This window comes from Harpegnathos saltator, unplaced genomic scaffold (genome assembly GCF_003227715.2).
Source record: "Harpegnathos saltator strain DR-91 unplaced genomic scaffold, Hsal_v8.6 scaffold83, whole genome shotgun sequence".
NCBI classification, from domain to species: Eukaryota; Metazoa; Arthropoda; class Insecta; order Hymenoptera; family Formicidae; genus Harpegnathos; species Harpegnathos saltator.
In genome coordinates, this window is record NW_020230682.1 from 960,910 (window position 1) to 984,859 (window position 23,950).

At 42.6% G+C, this 23,950-nt stretch overlaps 2 protein-coding genes and 1 long non-coding RNA gene across 6 annotated transcripts in view; 1 reads left to right on the plus strand and 2 right to left on the minus strand.

Annotated features, from left to right (window-relative positions):
* Nucleotides 1-6,873: 6,873 nt before the first annotated feature.
* Nucleotides 6,874-23,950, plus strand: part of LOC105184141 (midasin) — a 130,455-nt gene continuing 113,378 nt past the window's right edge. The window contains exons 1-15 of the mRNA XM_011142720.2: nucleotides 6,874-7,091; nucleotides 8,008-8,243; nucleotides 8,661-8,909; nucleotides 8,990-10,047; nucleotides 10,173-11,683; nucleotides 12,309-12,576; nucleotides 13,722-13,903; nucleotides 13,985-14,171; nucleotides 14,243-14,884; nucleotides 14,972-15,452; nucleotides 15,544-15,919; nucleotides 16,067-16,384; nucleotides 16,464-16,772; nucleotides 17,166-17,390; nucleotides 17,479-17,607. Of these exons, the coding sequence (XP_011141022.2) occupies nucleotides 6,993-7,091; nucleotides 8,008-8,243; nucleotides 8,661-8,909; nucleotides 8,990-10,047; nucleotides 10,173-11,683; nucleotides 12,309-12,576; nucleotides 13,722-13,903; nucleotides 13,985-14,171; nucleotides 14,243-14,884; nucleotides 14,972-15,452; nucleotides 15,544-15,919; nucleotides 16,067-16,384; nucleotides 16,464-16,772; nucleotides 17,166-17,390; nucleotides 17,479-17,607 (6,270 nt within the window). The 5' untranslated portion in view covers nucleotides 6,874-6,992. The remainder of the gene's footprint in view (nucleotides 7,092-8,007; nucleotides 8,244-8,660; nucleotides 8,910-8,989; nucleotides 10,048-10,172; nucleotides 11,684-12,308; nucleotides 12,577-13,721; nucleotides 13,904-13,984; nucleotides 14,172-14,242; nucleotides 14,885-14,971; nucleotides 15,453-15,543; nucleotides 15,920-16,066; nucleotides 16,385-16,463; nucleotides 16,773-17,165; nucleotides 17,391-17,478; nucleotides 17,608-23,950) is intronic.
* LOC109503948 (uncharacterized) lies at nucleotides 9,884-12,598 on the minus strand. The gene is made up of 4 exons (XR_002162795.2): nucleotides 12,432-12,598; nucleotides 11,954-12,063; nucleotides 10,345-10,654; nucleotides 9,884-10,070 (listed from the first exon to the last, which is right to left on the minus strand). It is a non-coding gene; the product is annotated as an uncharacterized LOC109503948 (long non-coding RNA).
* LOC109503947 (gastrin/cholecystokinin type B receptor) overlaps nucleotides 19,769-23,950 on the minus strand; it is a 73,633-nt gene continuing 69,451 nt past the window's right edge. For 3 of the 4 annotated variants that reach the window (XM_019841878.2, XM_025307039.1, XM_025307040.1), the window contains exons 9-10: nucleotides 22,248-22,559; nucleotides 19,769-22,150 (exon numbers count right to left, since the gene is read on the minus strand). In XM_019841878.2, the coding sequence (XP_019697437.1) occupies nucleotides 21,977-22,150; nucleotides 22,248-22,559 (486 nt within the window). In that variant the 3' untranslated portion in view covers nucleotides 19,769-21,976. Of the gene's footprint in view, nucleotides 22,151-22,237; nucleotides 22,560-23,950 lie in introns of all 4 variants that reach the window. The other variant, XM_025307041.1, reaches the window with a different exon arrangement.

Here is a 23,950-nt window from a genome sequence, read left to right on the forward strand (position 1 = left end):
GTAAAACAAAATCCGAAGCTATCATCGCGAAACATTGTGGAATCGATGAACCTGACTGTTAGCAGTAGAACTGTGCGTCGTAGACTTAGGGAAACTGGACTAAAAAGTGTGTTCGCGTCAAAACGTCCTTTCATCAATAAAATAAATAAGAAAAAGCGATTCGAGTTTGCCAAGAAGTATGCGAATATGCCTCTAAGTTTTTGGAAAACAGTATTGTGGTCTGATGAGAGCAAGTTTGAGTTATTCGGACAAAAACGACGGTCTAGAGTATGGCGAAAATCTGGTGAGGGTCTCAAAGAAATAAATGTTCAGAAGACTGTAAAACATGGAGGCGGTAATATCATGGTATGGGGATGCTTTGCATGGTCTGGTATCGGTAATTTGGCTCGAATTGAAGGTATTATGACGGCAGAAAGATATATTGATATATTGTGCGAGAATTTGGAAGAATCTCTTTTGAAATTAGATTTAGAAACTAACTTTATCTTCCAGCAAGATAATGACCCGAAGCATAAAGCGAAAAAAACTATTGCCTTTTTTAAATCTAATAAAATAAAACTGCTCGAATGGCCGCCACAATCACCAGACTTAAACCCCATTGAAAATCTGTGGGCTTATTTAGATAGGAACGTGGATAAAACGAACGTAACTGACAAGACATCGTACTATGCAGCACTTCAGAAAGCTTGGGAGGATATTGATCCTGAATATATGAAAAAATTAGTCGAGAGTATGCCTCGCCGACTGGAAGCAGTATTAAAAACTAAAGGCGGCAACACCAAGTACTAAGCACCATTAGAATTAATGTTCTTTGTTCGTGACTACTTTTTTCTATAAGTGTATGATTTATTTTGTCCAGGGCACAACGCACCAATATTGAGTAATAAATTATTTGCAAACAAATTGAGCACAATTTTTATTATTTCACATTTCCTTTATTTAAATACTTTAAAATGCTTTGATTTTCCTGTATCTCATAATATATTTGCTTGTTGTAAGAATAGTTACACTAACAAATTCAAATAGTTGAAAGGTGTATGATTTATTTTGTCCAGCACTGTATATGTATTTTATTTTATAAATATAGTATTGAAGTATATATAAAAATAAATACTTTTTTTCCTTAAAAAAATCTTTTTCCTTCTTATTTTCCACATTTTTCCTTTCACACTATAAACAACAAGCACACGAAAAGATGCAATCAGCTAAAACAATAGGAAATCCTTTACGGAACAAACACTCAAATATGGAGTGTTTGTACTTAATTGTTCGAAGTTTACTTGAAAAGCAGAGTGACAATCGAGCTTCTCGAATTGAAATGGTTTTTCACTCTTATAGAGTAAATTTTCTATTCTGAACTGTTGAATGAATATTGTTACTCGAAATTGTGTCAATCCAGTGAATCTACTGCTTTCCATCATCGAACAATCACTCCAATTTGAGTAACTCGGCTATCATTGTGCTTTTTGAGTGAAATTTCGCTCCAAGAAGTTCAGAGAGTAAGTCCGACGTCTAAAAGTACCTAAGTTCAATGTGATAAAATATTAATTGTTAAGTAAGTAGTGAAGTTAATTAGTATTTTTGTCTACAGTGATATAGAAATTGTTTGTACTATTGCATATTCCAAAATGATTATTAACAATTTCTCGAGTTGTGTAAAAGATGAAATAGAGAAGAGGCAAGACAGAGGAAAGGGGTTCTTGCTTAAGGATAAGATTGCTACTGACTCGCCTCGTCGAAAGAAAAAATAGTATTAGACATTTTAATTTTATTTACTATCAAGAATATATTACTATAATAGTACTCTAACTTTTGTTAATTTATCGATCTTTGGAAATTATTAAATTAACAAAAGTTAGGGCACTATTATAGTAATATATTCTTGATAGTAAATAAAGTAAAAAAGTCTAATACTATTTTCTCTTTCGACGAATAGTTAACGAGATATCATAAGTTAAATGTTGAAAAAGTTACCAAGTTTTCTTTAAATATTCCAAAAAATATTAGGCAAATAAAATAATGTTTCAGATAAAAATTGTTAAAATTAATTGGTAGAAAAAGAAGACATAATAAAAAATTGGGCTTTCTACTTTAAAAAATTAAGTTGACCTCCAACTGACCTTGAAAATGTCCTCCAAATAAAAAACTGATAATGCCATTCTCTTTCCCCTTCTAAATCATGGAAAACGTGTTTTAGCTTTTTTTAATATCTGTCATAGTTTTCGAGATTTTTTAATGCGAAAGTTAAAATGGGACACCCTGTATATTGTAGGTTACATTCACGCTAATTATTATTGTAAATTATATTCGTACTAAAAGAATAAAAACAGTTACCATCTGTTACATAAAATATTTCGAAATATTGGTAGCATTGATATGATTTACACGCTGCAACTCAGACTTTTGCTGTGTAGAGCAGTGTAATATTGCATCATTGTTGGAACATTCTGTGTTGGACACAGTGTTACACAGTGTCCTCTGTGACCTTTGCTGGAAAACGGTCCATGATATTACACGTACATAGTATCACGTACACCAACATAGATTCTTTGGCTCCAAAATAGCGGCCATGAGAAGACCTGACTTCGTTTTGTCTCTATTTACGGATCTTGGTTTTGGCCGATTCCAATTTTCGAGACTATTTGATGCGCCATCTGGGCGCATTTTCGAGTTTTGTTACTTTAAACACATTACCGCCGAAACCTGAAAGTGAATGTAGCATCGTAGTTCCCCTCTCAAAATGGATGCAGAAATTCACAAAAAATGTCTGGTTTAGATTTTTATAAATTTCATGGGCCTATAAAAATAAAAATCTAAACTAGGTGCTTCTTGTAAACTTTTAGAATTGCATTCGATAGTACTCATCGAGACAAAAAAATGACACTTTGCACGACTTTCTACGACTACCGGAAATACCTGAAAGAATTGTTTACATTTTCCAAAAAACATGAAGTTTTTCAGACACTATCGGTGATTGTAGAAAATCGGGTGAGGTGTCATTTTCTTTCTTTGTCTCGACAAGTACTATCGAATGCAATTCTAAAAATTTGCAAAAAGCGCCTTGCTTAAATTTTCATAAAATTCATAGGCCTCTCTTTCTTTTTTTCTTCTTCAGTACATTTTTTACAACATTTCCGACGATTACCATTTTATATGATAATGTGTGTTATCGTTGCAACGTGATACATTGTTATCGTTAAACGAGCACATGATTGCAGTGAAAAGATAACACATTGTAGCACGTGTCATACGCACGTGCTGTACGCGTCGCACGCGGGATACATAAAAATTTTATACGGTTTTCGTGAGAAGCGATTGCATGCGTCACACACAAAGCTGTGCCTCCGCGGGTATAAATGTGCAAAATTGTCCGATGTTGTATCAAACGCTCATACGAGAAAGTCGAACGATTTCGCCAAGAACGAGAAAAACGAAGATTTCGCCATGTACCGTACGTTCTTCAGTCTTCTGCTAGCCACTATCATGGCGGCCACGTTATTGCCAGAGATCAGCGCAACATCTTTTGCTGACCCTGAGGATGATTTGGGACAAGGCACAGTCAGCAAATAGGACCCATCGTCTTATGATTGAAAAGATTTCTAAAAAATTTAACAGATCATTATTGGTTATCATTATTGATCCAAATACACGTATCATAAATTATGATTGCCTTTTTTCTTTAAATAACCTCCTAGTGTTGAACTTATGCCCATGAAGACATATTTTGAGTAACGCGAAATAAAATATAAAATCATGTTAAATTGAGTTGTCGTTTGAGCGAGAGCTATAGCCATCGTCATTGGGACCCACCGTCGTGTAATCCCTTTTCCTTGTTTCTCCTTTCGTCAATTATTTACGATCGTTTTCACGAACATCAAGAATAGAACCTGTGTGAGAAGAGAAAGGAACGGCGATGTTAGAAGGGAGAGTCCGCAAGTGCCCGCAATAAGCTGTTTTATTATTTTAAATTACACATTGCGTTAATTTTCAAGAAATTTCCAGTGGTCGGAGAAAGTCCCATCAAATGCAATATTAAAAGTTCACAAAAAAACGCCTGGGTTAGATTTTGTTCCATTTTATGTGGCGAAAATAGACAAAATCTAAAGGTGCCCTTTGTGAATCTTTGCATTCGGTAGTGGTCGTTGAGACAAAGAAACTAATGCCTTGCCTGACTGTCTGCGAACAGAAGTGCTTAAAAATTAGTGTAATGTGGTGGCAGTCCGTGCTACATCCATTTTCAGACGGTTTATGTCCGTGTTACAACCATAATTATCGAGTTATTAATCACAAAAATCTGAGGAGTAGGAACGCGTCGACATAGATGATTGGAGAAGCGTTGCAGCTGCTCAGGGCAGCGATCATGAGTTTTTTCGTTTATCTGAGTTAATTTGTTGAGTAAGATTAGAGGGGTATGTATCTGAAAAATAAGAACAAATTGTCATTGCACGTGTGCAATTTTTTGACACTGATTTATGGTATTAATCGATATTCGATTTTCGGTACTGATTTACTCTTCCATTTCTCTATAAGAAAACAGAAAATTAATACGAATCGTCCATTAATCCTCGTTAATTTGATGAATAAATTAGGTATTGATCGGCCTTCGATTTTCGGTACTGATTTATTCTCTCATTTCTTTATAAGAGAAGAAAAATTGGTACGAATCGTTCGTTTAACCGAGTTAATTTGTTGTGTAAATTACAGCGATAACTACCTGAAAAATGAGAACAAATTGTCATTGGACAATTTTCTGACACTGATTTATGGTATTAATCGGTATTCGATTTTCGATACTGATTTACTCTTTCATTGCTCTATAAGAAAAGGAAAAATTGATACGAATCGTTTATTTATCCGCGTTAATTTTTATTTTTTTTTATTATGTATAAGTGGTCCATGGGACGATTAAATATTCGAATACATGTTGCCGTATCAAAGTCTGCTCTATAATAAACGATTTGACACGCCTGGAGACGCATGATGTATCGTTGCCCGCATCCCATTCCCTTCGTCCTGCTTCCCTATATAAAATGTCGAATTGAAACGTATTAAAAAGTATTGACATTTTGAATATGTCTGAATTCTGAATCTTTTTGATCCGAAGAAAAGAATTGGAAAGTATTAGTTCCCATTAAATTTTACTGCGGTAAATGCGAGACGGTCTCTTTCGCCCAAGTGCCTCACCAGAGAAATTTCTCTGGTACGCTAAATCCCGTAAGGCCATCAGTCTTTGTAGTATATCTCGTCGGTGCATAAGGTTTATATTAACTGTACATATATATTTTGAAACATTTTCTTTGGATATTATAGCAAACGGATTTTGCGTGTCATGTAATATTCTTCGGACTACACGGACCTCATTATTTTGATCATTTTGATTTCTTTGATATTCATTAAGAATTATCCAGAACGCGCAACTGCCATGTTGAACGACTCAATTGTCGTGTGAAATGTTTCGATTTTCACAAATTCATATAAAATTTTTCATTTTTCACCGATTCACAGAAGTCTTTCACTTTTCACTAGTTCACGCTACGGAAAAAATTCATGATCGCTGCCCTGAGCAGCTGCAACGCTTCTCCAATCATCTATGTCGGCGCGTTCCTACTCCTCAGATTTCTGTCATTAATAACTCGATAATTATTGCGAATCTAGCAAAACGGTATGGGACTTTTATGTTTGTCTCAACCCAATCTACCCTGACACTTCGGCAGCTAATTATCGGACACTTCGTGTGCTCTTCATTAATTATACACAATATCAATTTTTTTGCACATGTTAACATGTTAATTCATATTATAAACGCTTAACAATGTGCGAGACCGTGCTATTATGGTTGTAGCACGGACATAAACCGCCTGAAAATGGATGTAACACGGACTGCCACTACATGCAGGTTTTACCGCCGAAACCTGAAAGTGAATGTAGTGTCGTAGTTCCCTCTCAAAATGGATGCAGATGGCGCCCTTTCTCAGTGCAGAAAATCGGTGTCGCCGAAAACACCGTATTGGCCGCTTTCACGTTCCTCTCTGTTCCGATATTCACTGTCAGTACTGAAAATCTATTAGAGAGTGGCGTCGGAGCAGTAGTTTACACACCCAGAGCCATCTATTGAATTAAATTGAATTAAACTGAAAATCTATAGTATGCGTGACACAAACTATGTATTTTCCGTACTGGCAGTGAAAGTTGGAACGCAGCCTTTGGCCAGTATTCATAGTCGGATCTTATATTTAAGATCGTCTTAAGTTCATCTTCAGATGCTGTACATATCATTTTATTGGTTACAAGATATCTCAAGGTGTACTTAAGACGGTCTTGAATATAAGACCTGACTATGAATATTGGCTTTTGTGTTAAGCCAACGGCACACGGTGTTTGTTTCGTGCTGGATTGCTTGCTGGATGATAATAATGCGTTCTGATTGGTATATTTCCGAAGATGGATGGAAATGCATCAATCAGAACGCAGTATTTTCATCCAGCAAGCAATCCAGCACGAAAACAAGCATCGTGTGCCGCTGGCTTTACACATTTCCGAGTTGAAAGCCTGTATTCATAGTCCGGTCTTATATTTAAGATTGTCTTAAGTCCATCTTCAGATGCTGTATAGATTTCATTTCATTGGCTACAAAATATCTGAACGTGTACTCAAGACGGTCTTAAATATAAGATCTGACTATGGCTGCGTTCCGATATTCACTGCCAGTACTGAAAATATATACTTTATGTCACATATATTATAGATTTTCAGTACTGGCAGTGAATATCGGAACGCAGCCTATGAATACTGCCCGAAAAGCGGTCTTGAGTAATACCGGAAATTCTCTATAGATGGAACTGGGAGTAAATAGGTTACTTGCATACAGTCCGGGTCCGGCACAGTCAGGTACAGTTTGTTACTCTCCGTCTCGGCGTAAGCGCGTGCATCATCAAGTATTACAACCTGTTTGTTGAAAGCAACACGTGTTGCGGGTTACAAAAGTAGTAACGATGCCGATTACAAAATTGATATTAACTACCAATTTGCCCGCTTTCTGCAACCAAAAGATAGAATATAAGCAGAGACTCGCAGAATTCACGGAGCCAGAGGTATTTATGTCACAATTTATATTATTGCTTCAAATATCGTCACGTGTGTATTTCGATTATAATCCTTTGTTATATCCTATGTTTGCTATATAACGTAGAAGAAAACTTAAAATATATATTAGAATCATAGATAAAAACAATTGTGCTTTAAAACGTGTCACGTGTATTGAAATATTCACAAACACGGCCAAAATTACAAAGATATTTCGTCAGAAATATTTCGAGATCAAATATCGCCACGTGTATATTTCGATTATAATCCTTTGTTATATCCTATGTTTGCTATATAACGTAAAAGACTTAAAATGTATATTAGAATCATAGATAAAAACAATCGTGCTTTAAAGCGTGTCACGTGTATTAAAATATTCTCGAACACGGCCAAAATTATAAAGATATTTCGTCGGAAATATTTCGAGATCAAATTTCGCCACGTGTGTATTTCGATTATAATCCTTTGTTATATCCTATGTTTGCTATATAACGTAGAAGACTTAAAATATATATTATAATCAGGTAAATAAAAACAGTCGTGCTTTAAAACGTGTCACGTGTATTGAATTATTCACAAACACGGCCAAAATTACAAAGATATTTCGTCAGAAATATTTCGAGATCAAATATCGCCACGTGTATATTTCGATTATAATCCTTTGTTATATCCTATGTTTGCTATATAACGTAAAAGACTTAAAATATATATTAGAATCATAGATAAAAACAATTGTGCTTTAAAACGTGTCACGTGTATCGAAATATTCTCGAACACGGCCAAAATTATAAAGATATTTCGTCAGGGATATTTTGTTTTCATTTCGGTTTAGCATTGTCTTGTGTCTTGCTTATCAATACTAGCTAGATGTCTAAAGGTGCAGTATGAATGAAACATAAACTTCTTCTTAATGTTTTCTTACAGAATTTTGATAAATACGAGTCCGACAGAGTTTTGGAAATATTGTGTGAATTTTTGATGTACCCAGAATGCACGGAAGATGTAGTGAAATACTTTTCAGAATTATTGCCAGCACTTGTTTCTATGGCGATAAATCCAGCTGATTTGCAATCACCAACATTATCTCATAAGGATCTTATTCATAGATTAAACGTTGTTATTCTTGGCAAGCTGGTACTTGTTGATCCAGATTTATTAAAGTATGCATTTGTTGAATATCTGTTCTATATAAAGATTATATGTAATGAATCTTGCAGTAATAAATTCAGCTTACGATATTCTACAATATGTCTTATTGAAACTCTTCAATTTCTAGATAGTTGCATATTTTTATTTAACTTGCATAGATTCTATTATTGGCAAGTAGTATGTAGTGAGCAATCTCATCGAATACTTATTACAATCAAAATATTGATATTTCTTTGAAAAAGCATTGTGTATCATTTCTATTTCATTGCTCCAAAACTTGAAGCTCAAATATAAGCATTTGCCATGTTAACTGAGAGCTAATAAATATTTTGTAGTGTTTCAAATAATAGTTATTATCTATAAGTACAGTATTGTAAGCTGGCTAGGTAGGTAAGTGCTTTGCACGTCATATTAATCTTTTGTTTCAGATTTGTTTTACGTTATTTTGATGTTAATCCTGGGCCGTTTGAGCCTTTTGTCACAAATACAGACACTGTTTCGCCAGCAAAGAGGCGAAACGTAAAGAAATTATCATATTCCATCTCAGAAGTGTCTGATTATGATGTTGTTATAGCAACTTATAACATTCTGCAATCTGCGATCAGCCATTTTAAGCACAAGTGGAACTGGTCCAAGTTTTACAAATTCTTGACACACGCAGATGACAGAGTGAGATGGTGAGCATAGAAAAAAGATCTCTTCATCCATCTATTATCGTTTGTCTATAAAAGAGTGCTTATTTCTCGTTTCTTTTCAGGGTTGCTTTGAAATGCCTAGCGATAATTCTAAATGTGTCTGCATCCACAAGAATATTATGCCCGCATTTACACCCCGTGGATTTCGAAAGATTTTCGATCGATCATGAAGATAAGAACAACACGGATACTCGAGTGGCTTGCACAAGTCTCGAATCGCTGGGACGTCTGGTCGAGAATGTCCCGTCTGTCGTATCTGTCGGTAGTATTTTGTTGCCGACTTTTGTTGCCGACCGTCACGTCAACCCTCAGACTCACCAGAAGACTTACAGCGACTTGGTGCTGGTATCTTCCACGAAGAACAATCTACAAAGTCTAGCTGTAGTCATCGGCTCCAGGAAATGTATCTGTTTGCAAGGGCCTGTTGGTTGCGGCAAGACCAGCTTGGTGGAATATCTGGCCAAGGTGACCGGCCACTACGCGTCGAACTTTGTCAAAGTACAGCTGGGGGATCAGACTGACTCGAAGATGTTGCTGGGAATGTACAGATGCACCGACATGCCCGGTGAATTCATTTGGCAGCCGGGCATCCTCACGCAAGCCGTCATTGACGGCAAGTGGTTGCTGCTGGAGGACATCGATAGCGCTCCTTTGGACGTAGCTAGCGTTCTCAGTAATCTGATAGAGACTGGTACATTGTGCGTGCCCGGTTACCGTGACACTATCTACGCCAAAAGCGACTTCCAGCTGTTTGTTACTCAACGAGCAACTGCTTCAAAGCATGTGGCGGGATCCTCGAGTCTGTTGCAGAAACATTGGCTGTGCCTGAACGTGGAGCCGTTGTCCAAGGAAGAATTGGTGGAAGTAGTTAAAACAATGTTCCCGAAACTGGAAACTACTGCCACCAAAATAGTAGATGTGTTCTTGCTATTTTCCGTGGGAGATCATGACAACGAGGGCAACGACGGGATACTGAAGACCGGACGACAAACATCGACTCGAGATTTGATAAAGTGGTGCTCCAGAGCTGTCATCGACTTTGACGTCTCATCGTCGAACTCAGCCTTGAAGCTACTTCAGGACGCTATAGACGTCTTCTGCTGCTCGGTAACCAACCAAGGTGTGTATTTACAGTCTGTCTTCCTGGACATTACAGTTATATATGTTTGCGTTAGGCAACTTACTTGCACCTACTATTTCATTATATCTTTGGGACGATTGTTAAATAGCAACACTTATTTGCAGAGCAACGCTTGAACCTGGCGATAGAGATAGCTAACAAGCTCGGTATCATAAGAACAAAGGCCGAGTACTTTTGCAACATACATAAACCCGTTATGACTTTGACAACCGGGACCCTGATAATCGGCCGAGCAGAGTTGCCTCGCAAGAAAGAGCAGTACGCCAAGCTACTGACCAGCAGGAGCAATTTTTCGTTCACGCAACCGTCCGTATGCCTGCTGGAGCGCATAGCCAGCTGCGTGGCGCAGAAAGAACCGGTGTTGCTGGTCGGCGAGACTGGCACTGGAAAGACCAGTACGGTTCAGTACCTGGCGAAGAGCACCGGCCACCGGTTGACGGTGATAAACATGAACCAGCAGAGCGAGAGCACAGATTTGCTGGGCGGTTACAAGCCGGTCGACCTGAAGTTCCTGATCACACCGGTTCGACAAGAGTTCGACATCCTGTTTCGCTCTCACTTCATCGTCGAGCAGAACGTAGGGTTCCTAGAGAAGATAAGTTTGTATTACAAGGAGCAGAAATGGAAGGCTTTGCTGCAATACCTGAGACACAGCGCGCGCGCCGCTGTGAGTAGACTACGGGACAAATACAAAGAAGCACACCAAGTTAAAGTGTCCAACAGAAACACCTCGGAACCTGTCGGCGCAGAAAGCGACTTTGAGGAGAGACACGCAACCTACCGACACCAGGAGCAATTCATGACAGGCATGTGGAAGAGATGGGAGAATCTGCTGGAGAAAGTGAACAAGCTCTACAGCCAGGTGAAGAATCAGCACATGTTGGCATTCTCCTTCGTGGAAAGCAGCCTGGTGAAGGCTCTACGGGACGGTTCTTGGGTGCTCTTGGACGAGATCAACCTGGCCAACGCGGAGACGCTGGAATGCCTGTCCGGCCTACTGGAGAGCGCCTCGGAGTCGCTGCCGTTGCTGGAGCGCGGCGATGGCGAGGCGGTGAAGCGGCACCCCGACTTCAGGATGTTCGCCTGCATGAATCCTGCGACAGACGTCGGCAAGAGGGACCTGCCGGTCGGTCTGCGAAACAGATTCACCGAGTTCTACGTCGATGAGCTGACTGACCACATCGACCTCCAGCTGCTCGTCAGCTCATACTTGAAGGAGATCGGATTGGGGAAGCATGAAGCGATCGTGAAGTTCTACTTGAACGTGAAGAAACAAGCGACGAGCACACTCTTCGACGGCACTGCGCACCAGCCGCACTACAGCCTGAGGACATTGTGTCGCGCGTTGAACATATCCACGGCGAATCCTTGCGGCAATATTCAGAGGTCTCTGTTCGAGGCCTTCTCCCTCAGTTTCCTCACGCAGCTCGACTACAAGTCGCATCCGATCGTGCAGACGATGATCGCCAAGGCCATTTTGGGCAACAACCAGAACATCAAGGCGATCCTCGGTACGCCCATTCCGAAGCCGAAGTGCGCCCCGGGGGAGGAGTACATAAACGTCGAGGGATATTGGGTGTTGCAGGGTAGTCTAAAGCCTGAAACGCCGAGCAACGTAAGTTGGCTAGAAACTGAGGGATGAAAGGTTTTTCAAAATTGTGAATGTCCCACTACAATTGTCAAAACTTGCTCGCTTATGAATCATTTTTCATGATAAAAATCATCGGTAAGGTTACAGTATTCTTTATTATTGAGGTTTACTTTTTATCGCTGAAATAATATGCACCGTCGGGACCGGAAAAGAGACGGATATACGATTGAGACCTGTTGGAGAAAAGAGAGGAGGAAATCGGATGCGAAGTAGTGCCAACGGTGAAAAACGAACCTTAGGTTTGCTCCTTTTTTGAAGAACTTTGTGTACTACTCTGCACCGGTTGTCTCTTCTCCGTCCCTCCGCTAGAGGTCTCCTCTTTTTAGCCGCGAACTGCACTGAAACTTTGTTCCTTTTCTTTTTATCGCAAATTTATATGCTTCATTCCAAAAAACAAAACAGGATGCAACCTGGTTCAGCTAAGAAGAACAGATCGTACATATTTGTTTCTTTTTGGAAATTCCGAAAGTGTATACTGCTTCTTCGGCGAGGAACAGTTCTCCCGCCCGCGGCGCAAAGGGAGGGGAGGGGAAGACCGTTGAATTCAAATCGGTGAGCCTACTTTTCAAAACCGATCTTTCCGCCATAGTACATACTGACCGACTCCGTCCGGAGGAATTTGCGGGACTTGGTGAGGGTGGTGTCAATTGGGAAGCTGCCGGTCTTATTGCAAGGCGACACGTCGGTGGGGAAGACTAGTCTGATCACTTACCTGGCGAAGATCTCGGGCCATGTCTGCGTGAGGATAAACAATCACGAACACACGGATCTGCAAGAGTACGTTGGCAGTTATGTCGCGGACGAGACGGGGAAGCTGGTGTTTAAGGAGGGTGTCTTGGTCGACGCGATGCGCAAAGGTGAGTGTGCCGTCTCGTTGAAGGAAAGTCGTCGGATTGATCCCTTATATTATGATTTAAACAGCGCGTGCCATGATCAACAACAAGGTCGGTCATGCGTCGAGCTAAATAAGCTGTTTGGCCGTGCGCTCAAACTTGCGCCAATCGTACGCCTTATGATTTATACCGGGTGTCTGAGACCACTCGTACGTATCCCTTTCCTTTCAAAAACCAAGCATTTTGGAGAAAGACGTTTTAGATGAAAATTGTATGGTTTCAAGGAGAAACTGATATTTGTTAATTTGATGATTTGGAAATTTTTCCAAAAGTCGATAAGTTAACAATAGTTAGGGCACTATTGTAACAATACATTCCTGATACCAAATGGAATAAAAAAGTCTAGTATTATCTTTTCTTCTGACAAATAGTTAGCGAGATATAAGTTAAATATTGTAAAAATTACCAGTAAAAGTTTTCCTTGAATATCTCAAAAAATATTAAGCAAATAAAAAATGTTTCAGACAAAATTGTTCAAATTAATTGGTAGAAAAAGATGATATAGTAAAAAATTTGGGTTTTCATTTAAGAAAAGTAATGATCAGTGGAATATCAGTGAAAGTAGCGCCAGTTGTAAATAAACTGATATGGTTGCTTTATGTCCCCCTTGAAACCATACAATTTTTGTCTAAAATGTTTTTCTCCAAAATACTTAGTTTTTGAAAGAAAAAGGGTGGTCTTAGACACCGAGTATATACATGTGTGAGATACAACTTTAATTTTGTAAAATGTCTAGGAAACAATTACGAACGATTCATCAGTGAACAAAAATGTTTATTATCTGGACATTATATAAGCGATTTTTTTTTTAAATACTTTTAAGGAAATAGATTTGAACATGCGGATGTGGCCAAGAATAATAATAACTGAAATGGAAAGGCATTAGCGACAATTGAACCACGAGCCTGACTCGTGTTGTTTACGTTTGGCCCGTAACGGATAAACATACCACGGTCCTCACTCGTATTTATTATGTTTATTATGTTTATTATGTACCGATAAATGTACCACGACCTTCACTCGTGGTTTTTATGTTTGGCCCGAATTCCTTACTACGAGTCTCACACGATACTGTAGGTGAAAGAGTTAAAATGCAACGTTCTTTGCAGGACATTGGATCATCTTGGATGAACTGAATTTAGCTCCGAGCGATGTCTTGGAGGCCCTGAATCGAGTCTTGGACGACAACAGAGAATTGTTCATCCCCGAGACGCAACAGGTCGTAAAAGCGCATGAACACTTCATGTTGTTCGCAACGCAGAATCCCCCTGGAATTTATGGCGGTCGAAAGGTAAGCTGCCGCTCATCTTTGGTATTCTATTAACAGGAACTACAGAGGAAAACTTACAATCGGACGATGTTGGTTCCCCAGGTGCTGTCCCGAGCGTTCAGAAATCGATTCGTGGAGCTCCATTTTGACGAGATACCAGCCAACGAGTTGAAGATAATACTCGGCAAGAGATGCAACATGCCCGAGTCATACTGCAAGGAAGTGATCGACGTGATGACTGATCTTCAGATAAGGCGTAAGAGCACAGCGGCTTTCGCCGGTAAAAGAGGTGCGTAACAGCGGAAAATAAAATCATTTTTCAGTTGGGCAACCAATGAACCTTTTCTCTTCGTTCCGTAGGTTTCATAACTCTGCGCGATCTCTTCCGCTGGGGCGAGAGGTACCGTCTAGCGTCCAACGCAGACCACAAGCTATACGATTGGAGACAACACCTAGCCGAGGAAGGTTACCTCGTCCTCGCAGCTAAAGTCCGCAAAGCGGAGGAAGCGGACGAGATACGGCAGGTGATGAAGAAACACCTGAAAAGGGACGTAGACCCAGACAGACTGTTCACACTCAACGACAAGACCTCGCCTGTCACCAGGCACATATTGCAAGAGATCTTGAGCGACATCCCGTGCTTCGAGCACATCGTGTGGACTTACCACATGCGCCGGATGGCGGTACTTGTGAAGAAATCCTGTCACTTCAAGGAGCCGGTGCTGTTGGTTGGCGAGACTGGCGGAGGCAAGACTACGGTGTGCCAACTGATCGCCTCCATTAACGGCCAAATGATGCGCGCGGTCAACTGCCACATGCACACCGAGTCGTCCGATTTCCTGGGAAATTTACGACCTGTGCGAGAATACACTGACGACAACAAGCTCTTCGAGTGGGTGGACGGGCCTCTGATCAACGCTATGCGTAACGGTGAGCTGTTTTTGGCAGACGAAATTTCCTTGGCCGACGATAGTGTCCTGGAGCGGTTAAATTCGCTGTTAGGTATGTGTGATTATCTTTCTTCCACTCTCTTTTTCTCTCTCTTCTCTTTCTCCTCGATTGGTCGTCTCCATTTTGCTGTATCTGTAGAACCCGAGCGAAGCCTTTTATTGGCCGAGAAAGGAATAGAGACCTCGCACGGCGAAGAGAATGCCGTGATCGTGGCGGATGAGAAGTTCGTGTTTGTCGGCACGATGAACCCTGGCGGTGATTACGGCAAGAAAGAGCTCTCACCGGCCCTGCGAAATCGCTTTACCGAGGTATGGTGCGAAGGATGCACCGTCAGAGGCGACTTGCACGACATAATAGTGCACAACCTTCGCATCGAGTCGCATGCTACGAAAGAAGCCATTGCCAACGCGGTGCTGAGGTTCACCGAGTGGCTACATACCACCGAGGTGGGCAAAAAGCTCACCGTCAGCGTGCGAGATGTACTCACGTGGGTGAACTTTATAAATACGTGCACCGACGGTGGGTCGCCGTCGATGCTGACGATCGGAGACACGTATTATCATGGCGCTTGTCTCACGTACATTGACAGTCTTGGGTCGGGCTCGACAGGCGCCGAGAGGTAAGCATCATTGCATCAGTCTTCCAAAGCTTGCTTGTGCTTCCAGCGACCAACGATTGGTCATTATTGTCTCTGCGCATTTGAATTTCAGCATCGAGAAACTGAGGAGCTTTACGGACGCTGCCATGCGATTTATTAGGTCGGAAGTTGAACATATAATAAAGTCAGATCTCAGTACGGAGACTCTTACGGTGAATAAAGAAACCACGCTGAGAGATTCGAGCAATGTATTCGGAATACCGCCGTTTTACATCAAGAAAGGCCCGAGTGTCTGTCACGACGACCTCGCATTCACGTTCTCGACTCCCACTACGAAGCTGAACACAATGAAGCTGCTGAGAGCGTTGCAGCTGAGCAAGCCGATTCTGCTGGAGGGAAGCCCAGGTGTGGGGAAAACCAGCCTAGTTTCTGCGCTCGCCAAAGCAGCCGGGTATACTTTGGTCAGGATCAACTTGAGCGATCAAACAGTGCGTATTAAATGATTACGTGTATCAATAAAATATAACAAAGGGTCCATCTTATTCTTGGATCACCATTGAAAAGTCAGCCATGTGTGTCCTCAAAATATAAATCACCAACGTCGAAATAATCGACACGTTCTTGTCCATCTGCAGGATATCTCCGACTTATTCGGTGCCGATTTGCCTGTAGAGGGCGGTAAAGGCGGTGAATTTGCGTGGCGGGACGGACCGTTTCTGCAGGCTCTGCGAGCAGGATATTGGATCCTGCTCGACGAGTTGAATCTGGCTTCTCAGTCAGTCTTGGAAGGTCTCAACGCGTGTTTCGACCATAGGGGGCAGGTCTACATTCCTGAGTTGGGAAAAACCTTCAGGTTGGAACACGGCACGAGACTGTTTGGCTGCCAGAATCCCCTGCAGCAAGGTGGGGCCAGACGCGGCTTGCCGAGGTCCTTCTTGAACAGATTTACTCAGGTAACTCGCGCACGATAAGATGCCGTAAAGTAGACGGTTCACACAGTTTTCTCGCAACCGCGACTATTCCTTTTTGCAGATTTCTGTCGATGCGCTGATGGACGAAGACTTGAAACTTATCCTCAGCGTGCAATTTCCACAACTGCCCGCGGACCTAATCAACGACATGGTACGGTTCAACGGCGTGTTAGCGTCTGAGGTTGGCGTCGCGTGGGGTCACACTGGATCTCCCTGGGAGATGAACTTGCGTGACATCACGCGATGGTGCGAGACAACTATCGAGATCGCCTGTAACGAGTTACATGGTCGTAAAGAGCACTTCAATCCAGGCAATAGTGTGGAACTCATTTATGTCGACAGAATGAGGACCAAGGAGGATCGGCAAAGAGTGAGTACAGTCTCTATGCACTCGAAATCTTCTTCTTGATGTTCCATCCGACCTCGAACGTTGGTGATCTCTCTTACATATACATGCGTTGCGCACTAAATATTATCCACATGTATACGGGACCTACAATTTAACGCCAATTCCGAACGGCCATATTAGAGAGATTTTATTAGGCAAGATACTCTCGGTGGTTTACCATTGCCTTCCGAGAGGAGAGCGATCGTAATTTTCGTTTCTGCCGGGAGAATTGAGATCTTCGGCTTTGTAGACTAATGTGCTGTCTACTATGCCACACTCGCTCTCGAATTACACGCACTCGAAGTGCGTGATAAACCAAGTTTTTGCCGTTGTTTACCAGCGTCACATTCTTTAAACTTTGAATTTACTTCGCAGGTCTACCACGTATATCAGGAGATATTCGAGCTCGAGAAATACCCGCTACCGCCTAATCAGCCGGCCATGCACATCACGGCGGATAAGATTTTCATCGGCGAGATGACGTTCAGCCGCAGAGATTATAGCTCGCACGAGGAAGGTAATCTGTTGTTGTTGAGAAACCAAAAAGTGGTGCTGAGGAATCTCCTTCAGTGCGTCAAGATGAACTGGATGTCCATATTGGTACGTTTATCCACCGCGCCATTGCGTATTTTTACTAAAATGTGCCGCTATGGACGATCAGTCGTAACTGTCGAATTTTGTGGTGCAGGTCGGTGCTTCGGGCTGCGGGAAGAGCAACGTCGTTCGTCTACTCGCCGCTCTGACGGGCCAGCAGCTGAGGTCGATAGCCATGAACTCCGCGATGGACACGACGGAGATATTAGGTGGCTTCGAACAGGTAAGTGGCGACGTGAGACAGATAGTAGAATATTTCGTTGAATAGACCGCTAGTCTCTATATACCTTGAAGAACGCGCGCTTTCGCGTTTATCTTCAAGATCAAATATAAGACAGTTTCCATATGAAGCAATATTGCGTGAAGAATCTCGCGCTGGAGAATCGATTTTCCGAAAAGTCTTTGGAAGGGAGGGGAACGAGCTCGCTTGGGAGCTTTTGGGCTTTGTTCTAGCGCGTTTGAAACGGCAAGAAAGACAAGTATATTACACATATCTTTATTCAAGGTACGTGAGCAGGGTTTTATACACACGCGTATACTTACATACACTTAAACATAATGCATGCTTTCTCCGACAAGGACAGATTTGTGATTTGTATATAGTCTGCGTAGTTTTGGCGTGTAGTTGCCTTACACATCTTCCGCTGCCAGGTCGCAGCGGTTATTCGGTTTCTCAGGCACCGTTCGCTTAGAAATGTCCTTAACAATACTTTCTCCTGACGAGATTATTTAGAATGATTTGCCCCGACGCATCGGCCCTCCAGATCGGCTCCGAAACGAAGAAGAGACAAGGGTCGTCTCCGATAACGACCCTGAAATATGCGTTAATGAAATATTCGTAAATATTTATTCGTAAATTATTCGTAAATTATTCGTAAATAAATCGGAAAATATTCCCTCTTGAAAAAAAAAAAAAGGGAAACTCTTCTCTGAGCGGTCCGACTGAAATTTCGTTCCAGGCAGTTCGTTTGCCTAGAACGCAAACGATGCAGGTGCACGAAACTGTGAAGCGCGAGAAGGAACGATTAAACCGCTCTTGCGTTGTTTCCCCTTGCAGTCGCCGTTCATCATCGATATAGGCCACTTTCGTTCTCTCCCGACGCAGCGTTTACAAAATTACGATAAAAAATTTCGCTCTCGCGCTCGGACACTTTCTCACTTGGCGCGCGCGCGCTCTATATATATTTTTTTTTTACACATTTTAGACATTTATCTCGCACACACACACGCGCGCGCGCGGTTTACACATACACATAACTCTAAGGAGGAGACGTCGTGCGGTAGTTGCGATTAATTGACTTGTATCCAAGCAGCTTCCCTCACGCACTGCTTCCAACGCGTCCCCGGCGGGAGGTGAGGGAGGGTGGCTTGCGGGACGTAATTTTCACGTCAATCCTAACGCCCTTCGTCTGCAAGCGTGTCGACGCTCTACATTGATATGCGCTTGTCGCTATACAGTAAGAAACGCTCTCTACGCTAACATCTTGAGTACACTTTAATATGTATCGTACATTTCAATGACGCCAATATCCTTTCCTTCTCGTTATAATCAGGCTTGGGAAAGTTACTTTGTGAAAGTATCTTACAAGAGTAAGTTACAAGTTACAAGTTACTGACCTTAAAAAATAACATGTTATAGTTATTTAGAAAGTAACGAGTCGTTACTTTGCAGTTACTTTTTGCAACAATAGTGCTATTATTTTAAATTTCATAGTTGTGTAAATTCCTTCAATTTTATATAAAAGTGGTTTGTTGATTATTATATTCCTCATATATTGTATATAATTTTTACAAATTGGATTCATCAATTTAAATAAGCAATTTATATTTATTCTTTAAGACTATTAATAACAACTGGGCGGTAAAATGCCATGGCATTTACAATCCTTCCCCGAAGATTGAGATGTTTTATCCATTGCTTGAATTTTTTTAAATAATTTAAACCACGTAGCGCGCACTTCACGCTGTGAACAGAACGCAGGTTCTGTTAACAAATAACAATAACAATTACAAATAATTGGCGACGCGCGGCGGAAATGTCCAATAGGTGTACAATTTTTTTGAAAGAAATACAGATTGCATTCGGAGAGGAGACTATCAGCGCTATTTCGTTATTTTATCCTTGTTTTACATTTAATGAACGACAGAGATAGATGACGCAATAGCGCGCGTTTTCCAAATGCAGCCAGAATAACCGTATGCTTATTGTCGATATCAAACATCGCGCGTCGCGTTAAAAACTTATGTTTGAAATATATAAAGTAACCATTAAAGTAACTATCAAATTAGTTACTAGTTATCAAACAAAGGTAACTAAGTTAAGTTACAGTTATAGATGGAGAAAACAGAACGAAGTTAAGTTATAGTTACAAAAAAGAAAAAAAGAACTGTAACTGTAACTTCGTTGCAAGTAATGTGTTACTTCCCAAACCTGGTTATAATCTCCGAAAAAAGAGGTTGCGCGGCAATTTCGATCGGTCCACCGCAAACGACGCAAACACACGCCGACGTCAGTCGTCGGAATTCACGCTCGAAGAAGCTCCGCGTCCCGGTGTCCCTTTTCTCTCTCTCTTTTTCACATCACGATCGAAAGCTCCGCGCGTCACGACGCGCAGCCTGATATGAATAATTTTTACGTTATGCTTCGTTACGTAACATTCGCGAATCGCTCTACTGCCGGCGATTTTTCTAAGCAGAAGACGTATCTTCACGCCGCGCGGCACGCCAATATCCACGTGCCCTAAAAAATCGCGCAGCTTGAAACGGTTTGAAAAACCCTGCTCTCGAGTTTGGTCGATTCCGAGTTGGATTAACTGAGTGTTTTGATTGTTCTTGACGTTGCGAGTCGTCCTCTCGTCGTCTCAGTGCCCGAAGCTTGCGGTCCTTCCGGAATGTCCTCGAATATACCATTAGTCCCCTCTGCGTCGCGATATTTCTCGGTAGGTGTTGATGCCGAAAAACCGCTCGGGCCTTCTTTCCTCCTTTCGTCACGGCGAGTGAAGGTTCGAGACGAACAATGGCGATCAAAGTCGGCTTTGCTTGTAATCATGCAAATTCGAATGCATCGGAAACGATCACGAAGAACATCAACAGGGAAAACGTACAAAACGGCCGCGTTCTGACGAATTCGGGAGAACTGCTTCCCACGCACCCCCCTCGTCGTCGTTGTATTTCGCAGATCAAATGATCGTCAAGTGATTCGCCGAAGACCCCGAAGACTCGTCCCCTTTTCTTTCTTGTCTCTCGCTGGTCGTCCCTTCGTTCCAAGTGAAACTTCCTCGCGGTCCGTCAAATCCACGCGGGGCTAGGAGGAGGGGAGGTTTCGTGCAGCGCTCAAAATCTCGCATAGAAAATATATATGTAATTCAATCGTATATGTATATATATACTATCTTGTCTCGAGAAGATTGAGTCCCCAGATGAGAGAAGCTCGTGCGAGAACGCCACTTTCGTCGTTTCCACAAAGGACTCGAAGTGCGGCAGAACTGCGCGTTCCCGATCGTTATCATGTGTATATGTTAGTAAGTGCACCTATAGCTCGACCTAAACGAAGGAACTATGCGGATCCCTCCCTTCTCGTTACGTACTCTTTCTCTCTCCTTCTCTCTCTCTCTCTCTCTCTCTCTCTTTCGTTTTGGTCTCACGACCGCGTTGAGGGAGTGTAACTGAAGAAGGCGGACCCCGAATCACACAATTGCCTAATGTACCTAAGGTATCGCGTATCGCTCTGTCTATATACATTGAGTGTGTGTGTGTGTGTGTGTATCTCTAAGAATCTATCCATGACACCACAATAATGAAGAGACTAGGACGTTCATAAGCAATCACAGATACATTTAGATGATGCCCAGTGGACTACGCTCCTTCCCCCCTCGATTTGCGTCGCGTATATCTTTCCTCTCGCGATACACACCGCGTCGCGAGCAAAGTTTGTCGCGTGTCGGATGGGTCTTGGCTAGGGGAACAGCTGTCGTCAACATACTTTCATCGTTTTATAATAGTTTTCCGTTGGCGAAAATTCCGCGAGACTGAAGGCGATCGGACCAGCGGTGATTTTGGTGCGCCCAACTTGACATCCTGCATCGTTCAAGCGCAGCTTGAAATATTGTCCCGCGCGGCGAAACCTTCGGACGTTGGTTTTAGCAGTGGAAGTTCCCCGGCAAGACCTCCCCGTCGAAAAATAGCGCCGCCGAGACGCAAGCGCGAGTTTTGCGAGAGAATTTTTTAATAAGATCGCGAGAGCGGCGGGATCAATCATCCTTCATCCCCTTGCGACCTCGCTTCGGAGCTTCCCCGTATGGAAGATGAATGTCGAGTACATGTCTTCAGGTTCGCCGGTTGAAGAAGAACACGTGCCTCGCGGGGGTCTTCGAGGACCTCACTTTGGCTTCGTTGACGATGCGAACGTCCGATTGGACGCTCCGAGAGAGGATTTCGCACGGAGGGGTTTCCCCGCGCGCGCGTGCGCAAGAGGAATCTATTTCTATAATTTTTTTTTAAATTATATCTTTACATCGTAAGCGCGACCGATCGTTCGCGAAGAGTTGCGGTCAACGTGGTGAACGTCCGGCCGAATTGTCCGCTCTGGGGCTTCATTCGCTCGGCAGGTCGCTGCTCGTCGGGCTCAGCTGGAGATCGTCCAGCTCCGACGGCGGCGGCAGCAGCAAGCTCGGCCTCCTGGACAACTCCTCGTTGTAGAGGCTGGAAGCGCTCTTCGGCCTCGAGGACAGGCTCCATGGGTCGGGCGGCATCGCGATGGAGTCGTCCTGCGTCAGAATTTCTCGCTTCAGTAGGTGTTTCACACGCGAACGCAACGCGGACTTTACTTCCCGGCGATAATTAATCGGACGAACAGTGTCCTACCACCAGTAAATGCTTGGCAGTCGGTGGCAGGGGCGGCTTCAGCAACGCCACGTCGGTAAGATTGCAGCCTGGCGGCGCGGCCGGCGCCGCCAATGGTGGGTCCGGCGGTGACGGCAGGTTCATCGGCGGCTCGTAACGGGGTGGTTGGACGTTCTGTATCGGACTGCCCACGGCGGACCCGAGGATCCAGCGGGCGATGCTTTCGCAGCAGCCGCAACATACGTCCGACATGCCCTGCCGCAAGCCCCGGTGCAGCGCGAGAAACAGGGTCGGGTTCACGAAGGCGTGCACGTACGCGATGTGCAGGGTCACCTGGCGCAGCACAGAGACGCTGTGTGAGACGCTGGAGTGGAGTGGTTTGGAAGCCACCCACGTCCGATTGCCGGCAATTTGACCAGTTCACTCTGGTAGTGACTCATATACGAATACCATGAGTGACTCGAATTTACGTCAAATTTACGTGTTTTTTGGGTCGCTGGTTGCAAATCCGAATCAAATTTGAGAAATTCATAATGGCGGGTCGAGTATGGCGGCGCTTACTGGACAATACTCTCCATTCTGGCAGTTTTTGAAGAATGTTCATCAAGATTGATGTATCCATTTGATTTTGTATGAAATTTTCTTTGTAGAGGATTCTTCGGGTCTGCTCTGGTGAACTCGGGGTCGAAATGTCAAAATTCAGAATGACAGGTCCAATATGGCGGCTTCAAGTGACTTGTTCCGTTATGGGGAAGATCATATTCGATATGTTTGTGTTTTTTGGATTGCTGATGATGAATCCAGTCGAAATTGCCTAAATAACCTAAAATGGCGAATCCAATGGCATTCCATTATGGATACTTTTACCTTTATCATTAGCGATTGAAATATGTTGAAGAAAATTACTTCTTTGCCGAGTGGCTCTGGTGAAAACTTCGGACTTATGATGAATTGTTATTTGCGATCAGAAAAACGTACCGAATTTGTTGCGTTCCATAATGGAATATCAAAGTTTGCCACTTGTAGCCGCCATATTGGAACCGTCATTTGTAATTTGATAACTTCGACCCTGGACTCGTCACCAACGACTCGAAAAATCCTTATAGGTAAGCTTCCATGTAAAATACAAAATTATTCTCTCTCGCCGATTTTGGCACGAAGCGTTGATTTCGGGTCCGCCAATGAAGCGGTTAATGCCAACAAATAATATCGTGCAAATAATATACTGCAATTGATTGACGTTGAACCACTTCTCCAGAGGAATTTGTGCGCCATGATTGTGTACGTCTGTTTGACAACGAATGAACATTTGTCTGAATCTACCTTAATCTGCTGCACTTAATGCCCCGTTTGTTAATCTAGAAACCGGCGGAAAAGAAGCGGCATCTCTTGCCACATTTGAAAATGACGGCAGACACGCGATTACAGTACGTAAACTTGCTCCGGCAAAATGTCGCAGCGTCATCGGCGATATGTAACGTTATTCGAAGTTTCTTGGCGTTGAACTTGCTCACCGGTAAAACTCCGCTCAAGTGTTCGCTGGAGATCTTTATTCGAGATTCCGAGTATCTCCGCCAAAATTCATGTTGACGAAGCGTGAGCGGTTTTCGGAAGTTCACCGAGGAGGCGCTCTGATCACGGCACGGTGCACGCGTCCTTTCGGGACGCGAACATTGTAAGCATAAGCGTGCGCGAGATAATTGAAGATTGCGTTGTAGCTTATC